Source organism: Oncorhynchus mykiss, chromosome 17, assembly GCF_013265735.2.
Source record: "Oncorhynchus mykiss isolate Arlee chromosome 17, USDA_OmykA_1.1, whole genome shotgun sequence".
In the NCBI taxonomy this organism is placed as follows: Eukaryota; Metazoa; Chordata; class Actinopteri; order Salmoniformes; family Salmonidae; genus Oncorhynchus; species Oncorhynchus mykiss.
Window position 1 is genome coordinate 34,254,187 of NC_048581.1, and position 16,118 is coordinate 34,270,304.

General features: G+C 43.0%; 1 protein-coding gene across 1 annotated transcript; it reads right to left on the minus strand.

Moving 5' to 3' along the window:
- Positions 1-5: 5 nt before the first annotated feature.
- Positions 6-15,864, minus strand: pex6 (peroxisomal biogenesis factor 6). The gene is made up of 17 exons (XM_021568249.2): positions 14,615-15,864; positions 14,136-14,305; positions 13,773-13,856; positions 13,434-13,536; positions 9,737-9,873; positions 9,198-9,309; positions 8,728-8,930; positions 6,793-6,979; positions 6,437-6,513; positions 6,091-6,223; positions 5,410-5,615; positions 4,916-4,977; positions 3,751-3,859; positions 3,156-3,272; positions 2,873-2,950; positions 2,541-2,680; positions 6-1,670 (listed from the first exon to the last, which is right to left on the minus strand). Exons 1-17 carry the CDS (start codon positions 15,827-15,829, stop codon positions 1,534-1,536), a joined length of 3,270 nt encoding a protein of 1,089 aa, XP_021423924.2. The 5' UTR covers positions 15,830-15,864; the 3' UTR covers positions 6-1,533.
- Positions 15,865-16,118: the final 254 nt, after the last annotated feature.

Here is a 16,118-nt window from a genome sequence, read left to right on the forward strand (position 1 = left end):
GTTAATATTTTTGGTAAAGTTTATTTTACCAACCCAAGTAATACACTCTTTTTTTTAAATCAGATCATAAATTACAAACACTTAACCTCGCTAGCAAAAAAAGTTTGCACCATTTGAAAGTTATAGTTAACACAATTAACTATTTATAGATTTGTTTGTCTTACTTTTGTAATCCTATTGTCATTTTTGCTACCATGAGATGGGAAGCACAATGTCTCACCATACAAAAATATAAGTATCGTTTTTCACATTGATAGCAATCTTTGAATATGATAAATTACTCATTTTTCATGGTTACACTTTATACTAAGTTGTCCCATTTCACATGTAAATACATTCACTTCCGTTATACAATCTTCAAAATTGGAATAGTCTAAATTAACGTAGATAATTACTAAACTCTAGTTCAAGCTCAACTCTGGTTTGAACCATACACATTGAAATTCCTCCAACAATACGTCACTCAGAGGAACTTCAGCTTTGTTACTCATATATACACACTCATGCTGTAACAAATGATTTCTTAAAACAATAAACTGCCAACTTAATATAAAGTGTGACCGGATTAACTCTCGTGGATAAATGCGGTAGCTTAGTTTCAATGTGTATTTGTTCTAAACTGTACTTAAGTGATTCATGTTTTTAAAATGTTTCATAATAGTGAATTTTGTATTACTGAATTTATTTTATGCAAATGATCTACAGGGTGGAAGGGGAAACTCAGCATCAACCAGTGTTACCCAAAACTTGGTCTAGGAGAACTTGAGTATGCTGGTTTTCCATCAACTCATTACATTCATTGTTTTTATTTAAACTGTTTGATGGCTTGGCTGGGTCTTTTGTTGCTCAAACAAGTCTCTGAAAGGATGGCTTGTAAAAGAAACCAGCATTCAAAATAGTTCAGGTTGGGGAAGCATTGGAATAATAAACCACTCAGATTTGGAACATCCTGTTGAAATGCAAGACTCAAAGTTGAGAGTCAACTTTGCAATTAATGGAATTCAATTGGACAACATATGGCTAGTAACTCCAGTGAGACTAGAGAAACTAAACAGAACAGCAGCATTAGTGTCACTGAGAATATAGGAAAGTGATGGCCCTCCTAGGAGTAAAGTTGGGACATGGATATACTAGTTTTCATTTGAACAACGTTCATATGCATTTGTTGCTGCCATTAACACTGCCAAGTTCAGTTAAGATCAATTCAGAAACTAGTGGTTACAAATATACAGCACAAACCTTACGTTGACTGTTCAGATTGATTTTGCAAATCGCAAACTGTACAAATGTGGTCCACTTACAATATTTTGCATTAATTAGGTTGTGTACTAGTTTGGTCCCTTGGCCTAAATGACACTGCTCATTCACTCATTAGTGCAGAGAAAAGGAAGATAATTTCACAAGCACAGTTTTTTTGCAGAGCCAACACTTGAGGAATAAACGCTTGTGGTAGAGGATTTGGGGTAACGTAGTGCATGCAGAAGAGAATAGCTTAGCTCCATAACTGGGCGGCACTAGGCTTGGGTGGCTTGGTTATTTTGCAGTGAGTTTCTGCTGAATGAGTTTATATTTGAGCAGCTCTTGTTCAGAGACGGACGGTTTGAGGCAATCCAATGCTTGGTTAAAGTCTTCGGCAGAGAGTATGAGAGGAGTATCCTCGGTGTCCAGACCTGAGAGTGAAAGAGGGCGAGAGAGAAAAGGAGGGGCAGTGGAAACAATAAAAAGGGGGTAGAGAATATAGCAGAGTAGAAGGGGGTTGTGGAGAGAAAGGAGAGTGTGAAAGAGATAAATAAGTCCCTATTGCACTACTAACGCTTGAGGTTGCCATAGGGCTCTAGGAACTGAGACGGTCACCTCTTAAAATACTATTAACAGTAGATATGACATTGGTATTTAGAAAGGATGATATGAAAGAATGGTATTTTATATATTTTCCAGTACATCATTTATAATGGTTTAAGTTTTTGTGGAATGAAAAATTCATAGAGAAACAATTGCCACAAATTTTGCACTGTAGTAAAAACTTCTGAACATGACTGAATGATCTCGTAATGTGTCCGTCCACGTGTTGCCAAAATAAGATGCATTCATATTATGATTTGTTTCTACAGTACATGATACGAGGAGGTTGTAGGGATAGGACAAACGCAAGAAACAAAATGGGTTTATAGCAATGAGACTATGGATTTTATAGGCACATTATTTGGATAGATTGTCCACATGGTTTTGATTTTAAAAACGCCAAAACAATGTTTTTTAATAAATGGACAAGATAAAGATACCCTTGAAGATTCGCCATTCTATTTACATTTAAATATTAAAAGTGGAACTGTTGTATTTTCAAATGATTTGACCGTTTGTTTAGCCCACTCGTGTGAACAGTCAAGGCAATCATACATCACAGTTTTCCATGCTTCTGTTTCAGGCTTTCAAATTCCTGTATTTAAGCTAAAAAAATTGTTTTTACACCTGAAGGAGGATTTTTAACCGAACTTTACAAGGAAAATGTACATGTCTCCATTTGTGAGGGCCAAACGTACCGTCGGTGACACGTGCAACCTTCCTCTTAATGGCAGACATCATGGCGTCGGAGCAGAGAGCATATATGTCCGCCCCTGTGAGCTGAGGAGGGCAGCGTTCCACTATATCCTGGAGACTGACGCTGGGGTCCACCTTGAACCTGAGAGGACAGAAACACACAGACACGCATAGCAATTCACATACAGCACAAACACCATGTTTGAAACACACTTCTGCACTTTAACCTTGATTCTGCGAGGATAACTATTGAACAAAAAAACACCAGTACTTTTTACCAGCTTTTTGCTGTTCACGTTTGACAATAAATGATAATCAGGCAGGACACACATACTTTCTGACTATGGCCTTCAGAACTTGCAGCTGAGACTCTTTGTCTTCATTGATCCCAACATACACCAATTTGTCAAACCTGAAAAAGCAGCAGAGGAAACCATAAGGTCAAAAACAATGGAAAAGACACAAAAAAAAAGGATTTTAGAACAATAAAGTACAGACCCGTCCAACATCTAAAAAGATGACTTTTTCAGAATGTCTGTAGGCGTATACTACATAGACATTTGCTTTGTGAGGAGACCCACACTGATTGACTAGACAAACCGTCATTTGAATCTCACCTGCCAGGTCTGAGCAATGATTGATCGAGCAGGTCTGGCCGGTTGGTGGCTCCAATCACAAACACGTCCCCAGAGGAGTGAAGTCCGTCAAGCTCAGCCAGGAGCTGAGAGACCACCCTAGAGTTAACAGAGATCAGGTTCAAACAAGGAAGAGGATGAAGTTGTCCTTAGGCACTGAGCTATGATCAGTTTTCGGTTGTTTCCCCCCAACGATTAAGGTCAGAATTTGGGGAGGGTAAACTGATCCTATATAAATAGAGGGAAGCAGGGTTTTACAAGAAAAGACAGTCACTGATCTTCTGAACACGCAAAACACCTTCATGATATTTTAACGCTCCACAAAATGACAGTGTTTCAGTAGAAAGATTATTCAATGTCCACACACTTTCATTGGCCTCATTGAGAAAAATTGAATGTAAAAAGGTCCAGTTTCACCTACGGAAAATGTAGGGCGACTCTGGAGCTCCATAATAACCTGTGTTTGTTGCATAATATTTTATGACATGATCTAACCGCTTTGCCGAAATGATTTTTTTTATTTTTATCATAATGATCATATTCAGTGGTGTATTGTCCAAAAATCAATCCCACCCACCTGTCCATGACTCCACCAGAGTCTCCACTGCGCCCTCTGTTGGGCGCTAAAGAGTCCAGCTCGTCAAAGAAGATGATACAAGGGGCCGCCGCTCGAGCTTTGGAGAAAACTGAACGAGAGAGAGGAAGAACCATTTTATTGGAAATCATATGTACAGGACAGTCACATCATAGGGCATTGGCTCTCACAAAATGTACACTACCGTTTAAAAGTTTGGGGTCACTTAGAAATGTCCTTGTTTTTGAAAAAAAAAAGCACATTTGTTGTCCATTAAAATAACATCAAAATGATCAGAAATACAGTGTAGAAATTGTTAATGTTGTAAATGACTATTGTAGCTGGAAACGGCTACAATTTGAATGGAATATAGAACAAGAATAGACTGACGAGTTTCAGAAGGAAGGTATTTGTTTCTGGACATTTTGAGCCTGTAATCGAACCAACAAATGCTGAAGCTTCAGATACTCAACTAGTCTAAAGGCCAGTTTTATTGCTTCTTTAATCAGGAACACAGTGTTCAGCTGTGCTAACATAATTGCAAAAGGGTTTTCTAATGATCAATTAGCCTTTTAAAATGATAAACTTGGATTAGCTAACACATCGTGCCATTGGAACACACGAGTGATGGTTGCTGATAAATGGGCCTTTTCTAAACAGTTTCCAGCTACAATAGTCATTTACAACATTAACAATGTCTACACTGTATTTCCAATAAATTTTATGTTATTTTATTGGACAAAGAAAAAGTGCTTTTCTTTCAAAAACAAGGACATTTCTAAGTGACCCCAAACTTTTGAACGGTAGTATAAATGCGTATATTTAGACTTGACCTCTTGCCTTCATTAGGCTGTTTTCAGACAATGCAACAGGAGCATGAAGAAAAACAAGCATAAGGCAGTGCAAAAGTAGTTGTGAGCTTGGATCCTCTGCAAACAATTTGTTCGATCTCACAGGGATGTGTCGGTCAATAGACCTTCATCAGGGTTTTACAGAGAGGTGTAAACTGCACTTACAGTTGATTGCATGTATTCAACTAGGGCCCGATTTAGAGTTGATAAGCGCGTGCAACGCAGAAAGGTCACTTTGACGAAACCTTACTGGCAAGCCATGTGCCGGGCCCAGGGGAGTTGAACAAACAGCCATCTAACTCCACTACTACACTCACCCTCTCTCACGTTTTCCTCGCTTTGACCCACGTACATGTTGATGAGTTCCGGGCCTTTGACACTAAACGAAGAGGAAGACAAAGCCATCAGGATTCAAGCACAATCATTCAGCTGAATGTGTGGAACAAATATGGATGATTTGCTTATTCACCATGCTCATTACCCGGTGTCCAGGCTCAGGGGGGTGCAACATTGCAGAACAATCGGATAGAAATCTATTATGTAGAACAGACACTTCTCCGTCACTTAGAATAGTTGGCTCTATATAAGAAATGTATCTGCAACATTCCGTGACATTTCTCCAGCTTTCTCATCCCTTTTTTCCCCTGACACCAAGGTCATGTACAGTTGGGAGAAAACGTTGCGTGAAAACAGGGAGGTGCTATCTGAACCTGTCCAATAAGAAACACTTTTTTCCCGTTGCAACTGTTTCACTACAGTGTGCCCTACTGAACTTGACCCAGTCATCCAGTCTCCTCTGGTTGTCTCCTACCTGAGGAAGGTCATGGAGCACTCTGTAGCCACAGCCTTGGCCAGCAGGGTCTTGCCTGTGCCGGGAGGCCCGTAGAGGAGCAGGCCAGCGCGGCGCAGGCCCAGGGACAGCAGCTCGGGCCTCTCCAGGGGCAGCTGCACCGTGTCCAGGATCTCCCGCTTCACTTGCTGCAGGCCACCAACGTCCTGCCAGCGCACACTGGGGATCTGACCACACACACACACGTTACACTTCTCCACCATACACAGTTGATCAGTGTCAGTAGTCTCCTCTGAGCCAGTGAAACATGGGCTACAGTCTAATTCTCTACCCATCTCGTGAAGTGTGCACTCGTACACTTCCACTCATTGATTTAAAAGGAATGGACTGGTATGAGGAATATGTGGGAAACTCCCTCGAGCCATGCTTGTAACAAATCAAATGATTTTTAAATGCATGAGGGGGAATGAACGAGTGAAAAGAAGGGTAGAGAATCGTAACAGAGACATGGGTTTCATCTAAACTGCTTATCTGTCCTTTATCTGCACTGACTGGAAAACAATATGGTGGAAGGTCATCATTAGACTGGCTTTCACCTGGTCAGTTCTTTCAGGCCAATGCAATGTAGGAGAAGAGGCAAGGAAGGGGACGATTATTTAGATCATTTGAGATATAGTCGTGCGCCCCATTTTCGGGGTGTACCTTCGGGGCTCCGATGGCCTGAGAGTGGGCGTCTTGGAGGGTCTCCAAGGCATTGGTGAAGTCCTGGGCCAGGACGGTTACCCCACAGGCACAGAGGTCCTCTTCCTCCTGCACACTGGCCCCCTCTGGGAAACTGAACACAAATGCCTGCCTCAGTCATTCTGTAGTGGTATGATGTCCTTTTGAAATAATTACTTTTTTAAAGTAGTAATATGCAGCCAACAGAGAATCACAAGGAATAGGACACAATATACAATATAACAAGAACAACACATTGTGCATAGTTGCTAGAGTTCAGTGGATATTCAATGGGGAAGAGGAGAGCAATTGCAGGTGTACGACTCACCAGGATTGGAGTATCCTTGCGTGGGCAGATTTACCAGCCTGAGTCAGCAGTGCACTGAGGTCCCCCAATAAAAAGCCCTGTGAGTCAAGAGAGGGAGGTATAGAGAAAAATATAAAAAGAGGATAGAGGGGGAGGTGTTAGAAGGATCATCAAAAGTCATGGTCCTTCCGAATGTGTCTTCCACAAAACCAAACTCACTTCCATAAATTCTCAATTGGTCTTTAAACCAATCTGGTGCCTTTTAAATCCTTGAAGGGGGATGTGAACAAGTAAACAGAAATATTGGGGAGAATCCGAATTGGGCTGGTGTCTATGAAGTATGAATATAATGGATAAAACCATGCTATGGATCTCACTGCAGTGTGCTTGGCCAGCCTGGCCAGGTTGACGTCCCTTCCCAGGGGCATGCCTTCGCTGAGGCTGGCCAGCATGGCCCGGCGCTGCTCCTCACTGGGGCTCTCTATCGACACCTGGTGGATAAAGGCTGCCATCACGTCAGACGACAGCTCCCGGGGTTTACTCACCGCCGCCACCACGACCACGCTAAGGGGGAGGGCGAAAGAGAGGGGGAGAGAGTGACGGAGGTTATAGACGTAGCCGTTCCTACTTTGCCTTCATTCAATGATACTAAAAGTAACGGTGGCTCAATTCAACTGAATTCACATTGCGTTATTTACGCAGTAGGTCCCATTTATCTGACAACAAAAAACAAATACTATTATCACCATGTAGATGCTTCCAGATATCAGAATAAGTAGTGTGGTCGAATAAAGTTTTATGGGTCACATACACATGATTAGCTAATGTTATTGCGGGTGTAGCGAAATGCTTATGCGGATTGAATAACTACACTGTTTATATTCTGCCATATTACCAGTCACCTTGCCCTGGTTAAATGCGGTGGTTTGCGCTTTCAGTCTCGAGCAAATGCTACCTTTCTATCCACGGTTTCTGGTTAGGGTAGGTCTTAATAGTCACAGCGAGTACTACATCGCCTATACACTTCCTATTGAACTTCGTCACCATATTTGTGTATGCGTCTAGGTTATTTTCGCAAGCTACCTGGAACATATCCCAGTCCACGTGATCAAAACAATCCTGAAGTGTGGATTCCGATTGGTCAGACCAGCATTGAATAGTACGAAGCACGGGCACTTCCTGTTTGAGTTCCTGCCTATAGGACGAGAGGAGCAAGATGGAGTCTTGCTCAGATTTGCCGAAAGGAGGGCGGGGGAGGGCCTTGTAAGCATTCCGGAAGTTTGAATAGCAATGGTCGAGAGCCTTAGTAGCGCGAGTAGGACAGTCAATATGTTGATAGAACTTCCGCAGCCTAGTCATCAGATTTGCTTTGTTAAAATCCCCAGCTACAATGACTGCAGCCTCAGGATATGTGGTTTCCAGTTTGCATGAATCCCAGTGAAGTTCTTGAGGGCCGTCGAGGTTTCGGCTTGAGGTGGGATGTAAACGGCCGTGGCGATGACGGAGGAGAATTCTCTTAGGAGATAATATGGTCGGCATTTAATTGTGAGGTATTCTAGGTCGGGTGAACAAAATGAGTTGAGTTCCTGTACGTTCCTAGAATTACACCATGAATCGTTAATGATGAAACACACCCCTCCGCCGTTCTGCTTCCTGGAGAGATATTTATTCCTGTCTGCACGATGTACTGAGAATTCTGCTGGCTTCACCGACTCCGACAGAGTATCCCAAGAGAGCCATGTTTCTGTGAAACAAAATATGTTATAGGCCACGATGTCTCTCTGGAAATAAATCCTTGCTCTAAGCGCTTCAACTTTGTTATCCAAAGACTGAACATTAGCGACTAATATACTCGGAAGTGGTGGGTGGTGTGCGCGCCTCCTAAGTCGAACCAGCAGGCCGCCTCGAGTGCCTCTCCTCAGCCGCCGATATTTTTGGGTCGGCCTCTGGAATAAGTTAAATTGCTCTGGGGAGAGTGAACAAAGGATCTGCTCCAGGGAAGTCGTAATCCTGGTCATAATGCTGGCAGTTCTGGGGAGTTACCGCCACTCTAATATCCAATAGTTCTTCCCGGCTGTATGTAATGACAAAACTTTTCCTGATATAATAATGTAAAAAAACGAAATACTGCAAAGTTTTCTAAGAGCTAGTCGCGATTCTGCCATCTCCGTCAGCGCCATCTTTGTGTGTGTGCACGCGCGCGCACAGGCAGAAACTTACAGTAGTAGTAACAAAGGCACTGCATAAACATAGCTATGACCGGGATCGACTGAATTCTAGCCTTGGTTAAGATGGTAAGATGGATGGGCTACCTGGCAGGGGCCTGGGCAATGAACTGGCACAGGGCGGCTATGACCCTGGCATCCTCCTCGGCGCCATCCCTGGGCTGGCCCAGCAACTGCAGGTTCCTGAGCAGCAGGATGCACGGCCGGTGGGCCTCAGCTCGCTGGAAGACAGACTTCATCTTCGCCTCACAGGAGGCGGCTGTGTCGGCGCAGAGGGTCACGCAGTCCACCTGCACAGGGGCAGAGAGAGGAAACTTTTGTACATTTCCAAACATTTGACATAAGCAACTTAAGACTAAAGTTAAGTCCCTTAACTAAGTGTGAGGATAGCCTTAGATTTGATCTGCTTATGGACTGAGTTTTCCACATGAAATGATTCATATTACTACCTCAATTCTAATGGCTATAGAGCGAGTAACCTCATAAAAACGAATACATGTACATTAGTATTTTAATTCAATCTTGTAATAAGCCAGTTGTGTGATTCTGAAGGGTACCTTCACTAAGTGCAGATGGAGTCTACGGCATGCAGCTCTGACAGAGGTGAATTTTCCACTGCCACTCGGTCCCAGGAGGAGGATGGTGCAGCCGCTCATCAGAGCAGCAGAGCTTCAAAAATAAGTTGATACAAAAAAAGTCAGCATAGTGATACAAAGGAGTGGGGATAACAGTTATTCTACATACAGTAAGTATCCTGTTACATTGTCTATGACTAAATCTTGTTCACTTACACTTTACATATTGTTTACCGTGTTGCCCTGGGTCTGCGGTATCAGCTGACATATACAAGCCAATAATGGTAACCGGGATGATTTGAATTGCATTTATGTCCGTGTCTGTTTTCGGGAAGATGCCCAGGACCGCATTTACTAGACACCAAATAGAAAAAGGGGAAGGACTACCTGACCTTCCAATAAGATGTCCGATAAGAAACTCTTGTTTCTGTTGCAAAGCGTTTTAAATCGCAAAACCTTTTGCACTAATGACTACAGCCCAGTTGTGTAAAATGATGTCATCTTGCTGAGTTAACACTGACCTTTCATTCATGTGGGGCTGGATGATAGTGGAGAATTGGTCCACGGTGCTGGAGAGCCCAGGAGGAGACAGGCTAGTCCAGAGGGAAGGCTCCTCGCCAACAAGGGAACAGGGAGCCAGGCTATTGGTGGAGCCGCCCTAAAAGGACAAGTAATATGCATGGAAGGTGTGTGTCAGTTGCAAAAAGTAAACTGGAGAAACCTCATCATTTTGAAACAGGTGTTTAAAGCAGCAAAAGAGTGTAGGAGCGGTTGCTAAATAACTGTAAACAATTTTAGCTGACGAGCTAATCATCTTGGCAAACAGTGGGGTGAAATGACCTTACTTATCATTAAATTAGCCAACGCAAATGTCTCTGCTAGCAAATGCGATGTAGTCTCCAAACTTGTAAGGGGTCTAGTCATGTTTACTTTGATGTTTGTGACATCTCTTCTTTTAAGCTCGTAGACAATCCTCAAAAAGGGCTTTAGCTTTTGAGATACCCTTGCCCAAGGTATAACAAACAGAACCGTGCTTTTCCATATCTCCCATTATTGAAATGGATGGTTGTATCGCAGACACTGAAAACTGTCATTTTTTTCAGTCAAAGGTTCCTCTGTGGATTGGATTTGTTAAGCCCCTACTGTCGCAATTACGTTGGGGGGGGGGGGGGGGGGGGGGGGGGCCTAGACTCCAAATCCAACATTGTGTCCAAAATCCAATATGGCTGCCACATTTCCATTAAATGGTGGTTTAATCACCTGTATAAGTTCACGTTTTAAGAGATACATTTTTGTGATTTGTGTACTATGCTGCACTGTACTCACTGTACTCTATTTGTGTGTACTTCACCTATGTTATAAATCCAATATGCCTACCATATACACTCAAACATCCTTGTCTGGATATATAAAATGGCAGCAGACTGCATGGCATGGCAGCCCCAAGTATTCCAAGTCACAAGCCTCTTTAACGATCAATGAGACAACCGGGAGGCTCCAACAAAAAGAGAATCCATCCCTGGATTCTGACACTCAGTCCCTAGCTCTACAACTTCCCCCCCACTGTGGTATAACATGCCACTCCAGGATTGGGCTCTTAAGTCACCTACTTATACATTTAGAAGTGAGCTTTGATTCATTGCTAGTCCAATTTGTCTGCCTGAATCAAACATGGCCTCCCGCTGGCTTACTGCATTTGTGATGCACAATGTTCCGGTGGTTTTTATCCTGTTCAGGTCGAGCTGGCACATTGCTTCTTCCAGACAAACATGCCCACCATACATACTGGCAGTCTGCCCTGGAGTTGCTGTATATATTGACTTAGTGACAGCTATGGTGTATGAAGAGAATGCAACCACACATGACAAGCGCGTAAGGCTGGTGTTCACTACAATGAACCAACACAACCTGACACTCATTGACAAGAAATGCCATCAACTTTGTGGGGCTTCACATGTCATAGCAATTGAACCTCTCCAATGTCAATAACATCTTGAATCTCCCAGAAGGAGTCCTTGATAAGCCCACTCCAGCATCAGTCCTTCCCTCAGGCACTACTAGAGACACCATGGAACTGTACTGCCGCACATCAGGCCATTCACAGCCAAAATACCATCTGGAAAATGCTGGTGTGCATTGCCCTCATATGTACCCATTTTGCTACCAATCTGAACTGGACTCACATGTGAAGAATTAGCTTTCATGCTCCTCTGCAACCCTTTTACTGTCCATCAAATCCCAGGGATCATCTTCAAATGTATGTGTGTGGAACTGTGCTGTCCCTCAAAACCAATGCTTCTTAATCACAGTCTATGACCTAGTCTATGACCTCTACGTAACCTGAGGTCACCCTTACAGGTTCTTTCACACTCCACATCTCCTGCTGGTCTGTTATCAATGCCAACCTTCCACAGTTAATATCAGACAAATTACCATCCTAACTGACTTCCAAAGGAATATAAAGAAATATGTAGGGCATGACCTGCATGACTTTTTACCACATTCAATATATAAAAAATAGTATGTTTGTGACAGCCGTTTCACAGACTCTCCTTACAACCAACCAGTACCCCAAGCATCATTCAGGCTGGGACAACATTCCACTTAGTCAATGGGTTTCTTTGGTATGCAAGCTGCATCTGCTGACTGACAACACCGAACTGTAGAAATGGAAACTGATCACCCCATAGCCCCAATACCCCACCAGTCATACAGGAAGGACACTGCTCTTGTCACTGCAGCTTGACAAGAATGACCAGTTAGCTGTGCAAGCTGATCAGGACCCAGAACTACAACCACCACTGGCTACAGGTCAGGCCCCAGAACTACAACCACCACTGGCTACAGGTCAGGCCCCAGAGCTACAACCACCACTGGCTACAGGTCAGGCCCCAGAACTACAACCACCACTGGCTACAGGTCAGGCCCCAAAACTACAACCACCACTGGCTACAGGTCAGGCCCCAGAACTACAACCACCACTGGCTACAGGTCAGGCCCCAGAACTTCAACCACCACTGGCTACAGGTCAGGCCCCAAAACTACAACCACCACTGGCTACAGGTCAGGCCCCAGAACTACAACCACCACTGGCTACAGGTCAGGCCCCAGAACTACAACCACCACTGGCTACTTTGTCTTCTCACTCTGTAGGGATACACTCATGTCTTGGTCACCTCAAAGACTATGAATCAACCTTGCACACTTAGTTTAAATGGGGAAAAGGCTATACATACACTACTAGAGTAGCTGACTGTTGTATTACGTGCTGGCAGTTACACTACAGTGTGCATATGTAGTGAAGGAGAAAGGGGTATACCTAGTCAATTGCACAACTGAATGCATTCAACCGAAATGTGTCTTCGGTATTTAACCCAACCCGTCTGAATCAGAGAGGTGCGAGGGGATGCCTTAATCAATATCCATGTCATCGGCGCCCGGGGAGCAGTTGTTGTTGGGGGTTAACTGCCTTGCTCAAGGGCCGAAATAAATATAATTAAATTAAAATAAAATTACAATAGCCAGAACATCAAAAAACATGTAACTGTATGGATTTTTGTCAGGCAGGACCATACAGCACTGAATGAGAACAAATTTAACTTGGAAAGTTGTCTATTGAATAGCTACCAAAAAGTGAAGTTTACATTTTATTCATAGTTGATATTTCCGAGTATTGTACTTGTGTGTTTACAGCTCTATATTTCAAAAATGCATTAAGACATCCTAATGCTGTTTGTTTGTGTATGTAGGGCAGACAGCTGACTACTTGTATTTACGATTTTAGCAATATCAGAGCTTGCAATATTGGGTTGCATGAGCTTACGTGACCCACGCCCCTCCAGCCGGGCATTACTCTGCACTTTTGAGTTAAGGGGTTTCACAATATCTATCAAATGTAAACACTTTTGCAGTAATGTATTTTTACAATAATGTATTTGTACATTTTTACATGCACATCCCATTTCATATATGGGAGAACTTAACTTAAAGATATGTGAAAACATGGTCGTGTTTTGTTAAACCTCAGGTAGGGGTATCTCAACATTTTAGGGGCCTTGCACTAGCCTAGTTCCAAGCGTAGGCCTATTGAAATACATACTTCACCACTCAAAAGAGCAAGACATAAGTAGTATTGAATGTTCACTTTATGCATGCAGTTTTAAAACTGTCTGAATCTGGCTATTGATGTGACATTTTATGTAAAAAGTTGAAACGTACCATGTATAGAGATGTGTGGACAGTGTCTGCAAGGTAAGGACCTTGGTCTTCCTCCTCTGTAGAGCCACAAACCTTTTTCACTTTGAAATACACAACCGGCCACCTAACGAAAGTTCAGAGTTCGAAGTAAGAAAAGTGTCATTGAATACCCAATCATGTGCTCATGTTGATTTGACTTTTAAAGCAGTAAGATATGGTGGCACGCCATTTTATCTGACACACACTATAGTAGTAGTATAGGAGAAACATTTGTTAAATCATTGTGGTCAACCTCCATCGGTTGTTCCTGAGGGTAAATGGATAAATAAGTGTAAGCATTAGTCTGCTTGACGTGTGGACCTTGTGATTCCCTCAGAGTTGCTCTCCAAGACTTCAGGATGCCCTTCAGATGGGATGCCCAAAACACCACCCAGCTGCACAAGTCTGGGAGAGAAGAAACAATGGTCAAATATAAAAGGTCAAATACAGCACGGTGCGTGCAAAACAAATCCTACAGGGAAGACACAACAAACCAGCAACAGAATGAAGCACAAACCAAGACCAGAGACGCATTCATTAGTGCACAAAATAGAAAAATATTTTGCAACCAACGGAAAATGTAGTCCCTCCCCAATGTCAACCCATTCGCTTCTGTTTGGTTACTAATTAATACAAAACATTTTTAGAATTAGTACAGATAGAAGGGCAGACTATTTCACTAACCTTGGTATGGTAAAGTGCTCACAGAGGATACTGTCAAAGGGACCATGAGAACTGTATTCTGGGGAGATGACAGCATCAATGTGGAGTTCTTTGGCTAACAGCGGTGATGCTGATCGAGAGAGGCTCTCAGAAAGCTGAAGACCTGACTGAGAAACGACCCGGTTCCATCTCTGAGATAATTCAAAGAAATGCAGCAAATAATTCAGCATTATGATCCTTATTATATGAAGACAAATCTGTGTCCCAAATTGTCAGTTGCTTGGATGTTCCAGGATTTGAGAATTGGCGTATATGTGCATGCACATCCCTTTCATATTAAACATTCCCTTTAACCTATTCAAATTGATTTGAATATAAACTAAGAAGAAAAAAAGTTGAGTTGCAATGACAACCTGCATGCAAATGGACATGGAGGACGTCACACAACACTTAACTTTCAACTAAAATGTAAGAACAAATATGTACAAATATTTACTCACCTTTATTTTCACAGCTCTGCTACTGACTGGCACTGGCTCTCCGTTCGACAAGTTGAACCAATGAGTCGGCGATATGAAGCCAACGTTGTCTTGAAGGTCCAACTCTGCACACTTGCTGAAATCTGCCACAACAACCGAGCCGAGGTGGACCATTTCGGTGCCCTTAGATGGCTCTTTGCCAGGTGCGTTATCATCCGCTTGCCCGAGACTTGGATGGGACTCGCCTCTGTAGGACGTCTTTGTCATATCTGATGAGCAGTTAAACCTAGACACCACTACCCACTCACGGTTGAATAACCCGAGTTTGAGCAGCAACTGTTTGCTTACGAAAACAGTACTGTCTAAATCGATTTTAGCATCGCGCTTATCCACTAGTACAATTCTCCCTTGACGGTACAAGCGACGAATATCCACGATTCTGACATCCAGCCTACACTCCAGTGCTTGCAAAAAAGCGGATAAATTCGAGTCCAATACTTGCCTGTTGTCAAGTAAGGAGCTTCCCCCGCCAAGACTATTCGCGTAGTGTGCAAAATCAGAGACAAATAGCGAGGTCAAATTTCTAGTAGCCAAAGCATTCGAGGTCTCCAGTGCACCATGTTGCGCAATGTCTCTGCAGTCGGTGACCACCACTGTTGTGTTGATTGTTATCATCCCCTGCGTTATAGGTGTGCACTCCAACACAACTAAGTCGAACAGAGAGTGTTGCACTTGAGATATATCATCTCCAAGTAAAGGGTGATAGGGAAGTGATAGCGAGTCCCCTTGTCGTGCCAATAGTGGTTGACCTTGGCACGAAGCCAGTACGAGAAGTCCATTGGAAAACTTTTCCGAGTTTGCCCACTTGAAACTCTGTCTTGTTCGTGCCCCTATAACAACTTTTCTAAGGGAAAACGGTGACAGTGAGCGTACAACTCCCCTTATATCATCCTGGAGACCATAGTGTTTGAGAAAGATCTTACTTGTGTACAGTTTTAAAGTTGTGTCGTTTCCATCCGATCCACAACCTGACGCCTCCTCTGTTGAGTGCGCGCAGAGCAAAACGGCAGTTTTCCCGAGTGTCTGAAGCTTCCGTGAGGTGAATAAAAGGGTCGAAGTAGGCTCATTGCAACTTGGAAACGCATATCTAAATTGTGACTTGATAACAAGCACGTGTAAAGGATTTAAGTGCGTTGGAAATGTATCTAAACATGACAGTTCTACCTGAGCTGCCATGTTGGGGAAAGCGCATGCGCATTGGGCAATATTTTGTCCGGAAGTGAAAGCAGTTCGTGTGAAACAACTCCTTCCGAGATGTTCCTTTGATGCTTGTATACAAAAATTACTTTTGCAATCTATAGACCTACAAAAAAAGTATCCGTAAATAACAAAAATGAACTATCTCTGAATAATGAAATAAGAAAAATGCACGCTCACAGCAGTCGGTGACCGGTGGCTACTTTGTCTTCTCACCCTGTAAGGATACACTAATGTCTTCTTGGTCACCTCAAAGACTATGAATCAA